The 7,726-nt window shown below is 37.1% G+C and overlaps 1 protein-coding gene across 1 annotated transcript; it reads left to right on the top strand.

Moving 5' to 3' along the window:
- The first annotated feature begins 4,168 nt into the window (after nt 1–4,168).
- Nucleotides 4,169–7,147, top strand: LOC149941369 (actin-binding protein IPP-like). The gene is made up of 4 exons (XM_090178530.1): nt 4,169–5,163; nt 5,223–5,520; nt 5,586–6,070; nt 6,136–7,147. Exons 1-4 carry the CDS (start codon nt 4,318–4,320, stop codon nt 6,358–6,360), a joined length of 1,854 nt encoding a protein of 617 aa, XP_090034656.1. The 5' UTR covers nt 4,169–4,317; the 3' UTR covers nt 6,361–7,147.
- The last annotated feature ends 579 nt before the right edge of the window (nt 7,148–7,726 follow it).

Raw genomic sequence — 7,726 nt, 5'->3', positions numbered from 1 at the left:
ATTGGGGGCGCCATATACACATTTTGAACCGGGCGCCACAAACCCTCGGTACGCCACTGACGTCGTGAGCGTGCCCCCTTAGGAATTTTTCAGGCCCCCTCAACTGAAAAATCCTGGCTACGGGCCTGGCTTTGGACCATGCAAGGCGACCCTTGTCCCTTAAAACCTTTTACGGGTTTGAACCCACGCCTACTGTTACATCTTTCAACATAAAGCGCGTTTAACCCCTCGGCCAAGCGTGATACGCAGAAAATATCCGAGTTCCATTTAAACTATTCATTGATTGACCTAAGCTTAAATCGAGCAGCCTGCGGGTTAGTTCAGTAATTGTTATTGTTTTGGACACGATTGCGGTATTGCCATCTGGGTTAAAGTTTATAATTTTATACAAGTTGGTAAGCCAAAATATACCACTCCTCGGGAAAGTTTGCCCTTGGGCGTATTAATTACTGGACACGGCACGCAACGATATGCTGTCATATTAAGAGCATCAGCCTAAAAACCTACTCCCGTTCCTATCCCTACCAATAGTATTTAAACTAATTTCAAATATCAATAGAACAAAAAACCAACTTTAGACCAAAAACGTTATAAAATTAATAAAGCAACAAAAATGAGAAATAGAAAATTCCTAATTAACAATTATTAGAACGCTCACGAAACTTAAAATGTACATGGTGTCCACTAAAAAACGATCCAGGGCGAATATCCCAGAAACCGTTTTCTCTAAGAATTTAAAATTTTTATGTTACGTAGCTCGTGCAGGGGGCCAAAGAAGAATGATAACCTCGATTGCCTTGAACCATGTCTTCAAGGTAATCTAAAAACTATCTCGAGAACCGTAAGTATTAGAAAGTTGGTTCCAATTAGAAAAGTGTTCCCCGTTACGTTTTATGCCTACATAGCGTGAACATGATCGTATTCGACTATAAGTCGATAAAATTTTTACCAAAATCACGAAGGTCGCAAAAGAGAAAATTGCAAGACAGCGCTAATAACTCCAAATAAAGTCGTGCTACATTATCGAAATTTGCTAGACAATCGCATCATGGTAGGAGATTTTAATATTCAGAAAATTGTATGACCTTGAACCATGTCTTCAAGGTCATACTAAGATTATCTCGATAACCATTACGTTTGGAGCAAAAATTCCAATTAGAAAGTTGTTCTTCGTCACATTTTATGTATAAATAACTTGAAATATGTTTTGAAATTATAATTTCTAATTGGAATTTTTCATCTAAGCCTAGAAACTGATATCTAAGCCTAAACCTTCCTAACTTTATTGATGCTGATAGGTTGACAGCCAAAAATACCACAAACTCACTTATTTAAATAATAAAGTAACCATAAATATTTAGAATAAAATATATCACCCTATCAAGTCAGAAAAACATGTATTTCTGATAAAGTACTAAGAACGTTATGAATTTAATGGTTTATTTTCCTTTCGAAACGTAGATCCTTAAATTGACAGCTTGCTCTCAAGGCACCACCCTAGGCCTAAGACATCTGACGACTTTTATTTCCTTTTATACAGGTGGCCGGGTTATGTAATGCGAGCAAAATTCGTTGACCTCTGGTGTTAGGGGAAATGAAAAAGACCCCGATGAATCAATAACGAGTTTCCATAAAGAAGGCCTAAACATTTAAGAAAATTAACTTCCAAGGTACAGAGATGACGTTACTTTTGTCATCCGCCAAACAAAAAACACGGTCAAAGCTACAGCTTCTAATCGGGCCACATCTAGTTATTTCTCCGATTTCTATGGCTCTTGGCGCTATACAATAATCTCTGGGCGGATGGACTTAGGCTCGCTCGGTGGAAGCATGTCATTTTGCTACTAATTCTTTTGGTTCCTAGAGGTCAACCATGTACTGCCTCCCGAACAATCAGGTTTTCGTAATTGCCGAAGGGCGACGGACAATGCGATTCAGCTCGAAAACACGGCTCAGTGTGCCTTAGCGTCAAAGAAACACTGCCAAGCCATGCATCTTCCTTGATTTAAAAGATGCTTTTGGGAGCGTTCACCATATCAGGCGCTCCGGTAGACTGAAAGCTTCTTTAGGGACGCAGGGCCAGTGCGGTGTGGTCGGAGTCCTTCCCCAGTAACCAGGGGCGCCCCTCAAGGCAGCACGATCAGCCTAATTTTGTTCAGTGTGATGCTCTATGAAATCGCGCTTCTATGCCCGGCCGCGGTTTATCAAGGGGAGCATACGCGGAAGAACGCGCTGTCTGGGCCACGAGCCCGGTCTATCAGGTACTTTGGCGGAAAATGTAGCTGGCAATGGACACTATTTCTGGATACGGCGTCACTTGGGAGATCAACTTCCAGTCCCTAAAATGTCACTATGTGCATTTTACGAAGGCGAAAGGCGTTCCTCCACACCTGGCGCTTTACTTTGGCCGTAGCCCACTGACTAGGACCACGTCATCTGAGAGTCGTCTTTGATGATCTATCTCTTCGATCGACGATCTCTTTTCCGGTGTCCACCAGTCGGTGGGAGGGGGGGGGGGATCACAAAGCTCTGCGGCTCTTCTATACTAAAGTCATCCGTTCACGCTAGCTCAAGCCCGTTTTATGCGTCACCATGCCCGCTACACTGCTAGCTAAACTGGATACGATTCAAAACACCGCCTTACGGAGGATCCTGGTCGCTCCCCCATCCACTTCCATCAGACTGATGGAATTGGAAGTGGACCAGCGGCTATTCCACTGTTGAGCTATCGGCGAGACTTAATGGACCTCCTCATCATTAAAACTACGTAAAATTACTAGGAAATTTGCGTTTTAAGCCAATTTTCTGTGAAATGTCTATGCATAGAGTAGTATCGCTCTGTAGCTTTGGACTATGGCCGCCTTTTTGAGGGCAGTTTTTTTATCTATAGGAAAACACATGGGTGGCGTCGACATACGTCGCGCCGATATCACTCTATTAGGTGGTTTTTTTTCGCCTGTCCGAGGACAAAAAGTGTAAACTTTTTACCCTAAAACGTTTTATTCGCCTGTTCTCGGGGTAAGATTTACCCTGTCCCGAATTTTGTTCGCTTGTTCCAGAGCTCAATCGTTACACTTTTTACTCCTCCTCGAAAGGAGGTGTAGAGGGAGTAATCTAGCTTATATAGAAAATTCGTCTGCTTAAATTTCGTTTCACGAAAACATAACGGGTTTTGAACATCTTCACATGTAGCAAGCTTTTAATAACGAATGTCCAATTGTTAAATGCTATTTAATGACTTTAAAAGTTGCTTGATGACTTAGACCTAAGGTGGTGCCTTGGGTATTAGCCTAGCTGATTATTATTATTATTAAGGAAATAAGAAAAATGAGTCCTATATTGATGATCTCACCACCGGTCGCCATTTTAAAAACAAAAATATATAACCTTTAACCTCTAACTACTCCCTTCTTACTCCAACTCGTTTTTTTCGTCAAGATAGAATTGGAGTAAAATGACGTCATAGGGCTACACTTTTGAACCTGCTCAAAAAACCCAGAACGGGCGAAAAAAAACCACCTATTGCCGACATGGTTCTACAGCCGGATTTTACTAAATGATCAATAAGAATAAGAACCATAATTAAAGTGGCGTTCAGACTATACAACTTTTAAAGGCCAATTAGTTTGTCCAGACTGATTCAACTAATTCTAGTTCAAACGGCATTTTTAGTAGAATAAAAATTTGGTCTTCGCGCATTTGTAATTTAAGAAACGCGTAACTCGAAACATATTTGGTGTAGACATCCATAGCTAGGAGCCAAACCGTACACCGTTTCTCCCTTTTATTAAAAATTACAAAAACATATCAAATATACAGTGCAAATAACTTTGTCTACTTTAAGTCTCACCGAAACGCTTTCCGCTTCTTCACCTCATTATCATTCCATGAATCCAATCACAGATTAAAAACCTTCAATAGAATTTCCTTATTTTGCAGCAGATGGCGATAAAAAGTACCGTAAACTGCCAATTTTTTGCGAACCTTATATCTCAAAAGCCTCCAATCATGACGAAGTTGGTCTTATTCTTTCATAAATCAGCTGTTTGTTTACTAACAATGGAAATGTAAACAAAAGTCTGTCAAAATTTATATTATTATCTCTATAGTCGTTATTGTTTTCCATTTAATTTTTTCTTAATTTAAGTAAATTTGAAAAAAATTGCTGTGAGGAATTTCTAGTTTGTAGGCTTTTTTCGAGAGTAATTTTGAAATTTAGGTCATTTTGAAAACTAAGCCTAAAAGCCCTGAATGAAGCTTTTCTAAGTATAAAATCTTTTGGTTCTCTACTGATTTTCGCCTGAATTTTTATTTGCAATGGAGCCGTGTAGAAGAAGAATTAGACATAATAGGACTAACTATAGAGATTTTAATCATAGACAAGGAAATAATATCGCTTACCAAATGCCATTTAATGGAAGGCATGAAACTAATCAAAGTACGGGTATTGATATATACCATCCAAAGGACTATCCTCTAAAGCTGTTGAATAATATGCAATTGTTGAGAAGCAAACAGAAATTTTGTGATGTGATAATTACGGTCAATGGAAAAGCGTTTCATTGCCACAAGGCTTTTTTAGCCTCTGGCAGTCCGTATTTCGAAGCTATGTTTAGCAGTGGATTAGTAGAAGATGAACAACAAACTGTAGAGATTCATGGAATAACTCCAGAGGTGTTTACCCTTTTGTTAGACTTTATGTATATGGGAAAGATAGAGATTCATCAAGAAAATGTACAGGATTTATTGGCAGCTTCTAATATGCTTGAGTTACCTGACGTAGTTGAGGCTTGTTGCAACTTCCTAAGGAAAGAGCTACATCCATCTAATTGCGTCGGAATTTATCGTTTTGCTGAACTGCATTCTTGTACGCATTTGAGGTTGGAAGCTAAAAGATTCATCGAAAGATGCTTTACCCAAGTTCTGCAAGAGGAAGAAATCTATGATCTTCCCAAAGAAATGCTAATAAATTTTATCCGTAGTGAAGGTCTCAACATTGAAAATGAATATCAAGTCTTTCAGTTTGTCATGGATTGGATTCTTAGAGATGCTAGCAACAGAAGAAAGCATATATTTGAACTTATGGAGCTTATAAGATTGCCAGTTATTTCAGAAAAGCAGCTAGATCAAGCTATTGAGGAATGTCCCGATCTGAGCTTAAAGGTTATTACTTTCAATTTACCACAAAACAATGTATTGTATTAATCAAGATGTTATTTCAGGTTGCTCTCACCAAACTGGTACAAGATCATAAAACTCACATGAGATTACTTCAGCTTGACAAACGTCTCTGCCAAGAATTTGATGTTAGAATGCAGCCCCGCATGTGTGCGAAAAAATATATCTATATCATTGGCGGATATAATCGCGATAGGGGTCGAAGTTGGGATGAGAGCCACACTTTATCCTTAGTTGAAAAACTAGATGTCAGCAAGGATCAGTGGAGCACAATTAAATCCATGAGAAATTCTCGTAGCGGACACGGAGTAGCTGTGTTGTATAACCTCATTTATGTCCTAGGTAAAATCTGCCCAGATTTCTTTCCAAAATAGCAATTATAAAGCCCAGGAATATTTCATTTAAAGGTGGTGAAAGTGATTCCATGATCTATAACTCCTGCGAAACTTACGATCCCCTGAGGCAGGAATGGAGTTCTATACGTTGCATGTCTCAGACACGCTCTGTTCTTGGAGCTTGCGCTTTAGATGGTTATATTTACGCAATTGGCGGCTGGGTAGGAGCCGAAATTGGAGATTCAATCGAGAGATACGATCCTGTAACAGACACGTGGACCTCTGCGGGTAGAATGAAATATCCTCGGTTTGCAATGGGGATAGTAGCCCATGAAGGTCTGATATATATTATTGGAGGACTAAGCGAGTTAAATGAAGCCATGGATATGGTCGAAAGCTTCAATCCTGTAACTGGGGAATGGAATACCTTGGCCAGTTTAATTACCCCCAGAGCTCATGTTGGGGTAGCTCTTCTTCGGGACAACATTTACGCCGTTGGTGGTACTAATTCTTCCAGACCATGCTTGTCCAGCGTTGAGAGATATTCTATAGAAGAGGTATATTTCATATCTATTTAATAAGAAGAAAATAACACAAAATGCTCATAATTGCATCTCTGTAGAATAAATGGTCTGAAATACTTCCCATGAAGTTATGCAAAGCAGGAGCTCAAACAGCTGCTGTAAATGGAAAACTTTACGTTATTGGGGGTCGGAGAGGAATGGATAGATCAGCAGTGCCAATGACATTAAACGACGTTGAAGTTTATGACCCTGAGAAGAATGAATGGAGAAAATCTGCCCCGATATCTACAGGACGGTGTGAAGCTGCCGTAGCTGTTGTTTAGAATATAACTTTATATAAAAATTTTGAGTTTTATCCAAGTTCTCTCTATCTGGTTTTATTTAGGTTTCATTTAAATTTATTTTGTTCTATAATCTTAAATCTCAGTGTATAAAAGGAGGTTGTATATTTCGTTTGCTGCGTAAATTTTCACATTGTATTCAGTTTGGAGAAGGAGAAAAAGCTGAAAGTTTTATTTTTTAGCGTGAAAGAATACCATTTGGAAATTGTCCATAATAAAAACAATCAAAAAAGAGGATATATTTTGTAGAAGAAAAGATTATGGAATAGAAATTTGCATAGTAAATTAGATTGTAAAATGTTAGTCTAATTAGTGTGCCAAAATTGGCTTACATAGCGGTATATGTAAAAAAAGTAACTTTCTAACAAAATTTCATGAAGAAAATGCTATTTAAAGTATATTTATCTAAGCATTTAGAAACTATTTGGTGAAAAATTTTAAGCAATTAAAAAGTCTATAAAGAAGAACATATCCATCAAAAAAATTATTTTAATTGGGAAAAATTATTTTGGATTTCAACAAAATGTTAACAATTATCGCTAAAAAAATTAAATTTGTAGATTGCTATAGTGTTTGTTGTAAGTAAACTTGTAAAAATTAGAACCGTAACTGGTAAAATAAGATAAAAATGTAAAAAAAAAAAGTCTTTCCTTTAGTAACTAGTCCACTTTTGGGAATATTTTAACCTTTTTGTTTTCAAATAAAATATATATAAATTGGTCAATTGGACATTTCTAATTTATAAAAAAAAGTATTAGTATTGACAAAAACAATGTTTAGTTGTCGAGGGTTTTAGTTCTGGTACAAATGCCTTTAGCAAAATCCCAAAATTTAAACGATAATATTTGATAAATTTCTAAATTCCCTTTATTACATTTGACTTGTATTATTATTAATATTAATAATAATAAGAAAAAAATATAACCACACAATTATATTTGAGAGAATGTATATGTTAATTTGATGGATTTTCTTGATGAAAAAATTATTGAATCTCTATGAAATATAAACAATCGAATTAAAATAATATCTTATAGCCTACCTGTCAATGATACAAGTTTAAAAAGCACGAATTACCAGAGGAGGCCATACTAAATACCATTTTGTAAGGGCACAATCAATTAAACAAGGCAAAATTTTTTACTTTAAAGATGGTATATTTTGAACATTTCCGGGCAAAATTGAACTACAGCGGCCTCATGTAATTTTGCTTTTTTTTGGCGGAGAATGTAGCACTTGACGCGTAGATTACGAAACTATTTTTTTTTGGGCCGCAAATGATAATTTTTTTAATTAACTTTATTTCAAAAAAGTAGTAATTTTAGGGAATTACCGTTTTTTTGGATTT

Source organism: Leiobunum rupestre, chromosome 6 (genome assembly GCF_980474605.1).
Source record: "Leiobunum rupestre chromosome 6, qqLeiRupe1.1.hap1, whole genome shotgun sequence".
Classification (NCBI taxonomy): domain Eukaryota; kingdom Metazoa; phylum Arthropoda; class Arachnida; order Opiliones; family Sclerosomatidae; genus Leiobunum; species Leiobunum rupestre.
This window is presented reverse-complemented; position numbering and strand designations above follow the sequence as displayed.

Bases quoted from the DNA above. Each gene is read 5' to 3' on its own strand.
- LOC149941369 (XM_090178530.1), top strand. From the start codon at position 4,318: ATGGAGCCGTGTAGAAGAAGAATTAGACATAATAGGACTAACTATAGA. The intron at 5,521-5,585 runs GTAAAATCTGCC...TTTCATTTAAAG, and splicing joins TAACCTCATTTATGTCCTAG to GTGGTGAAAGTGATTCCATG. The intron at 6,071-6,135 runs GTATATTTCATA...GCATCTCTGTAG, and splicing joins AGAGATATTCTATAGAAGAG to AATAAATGGTCTGAAATACT.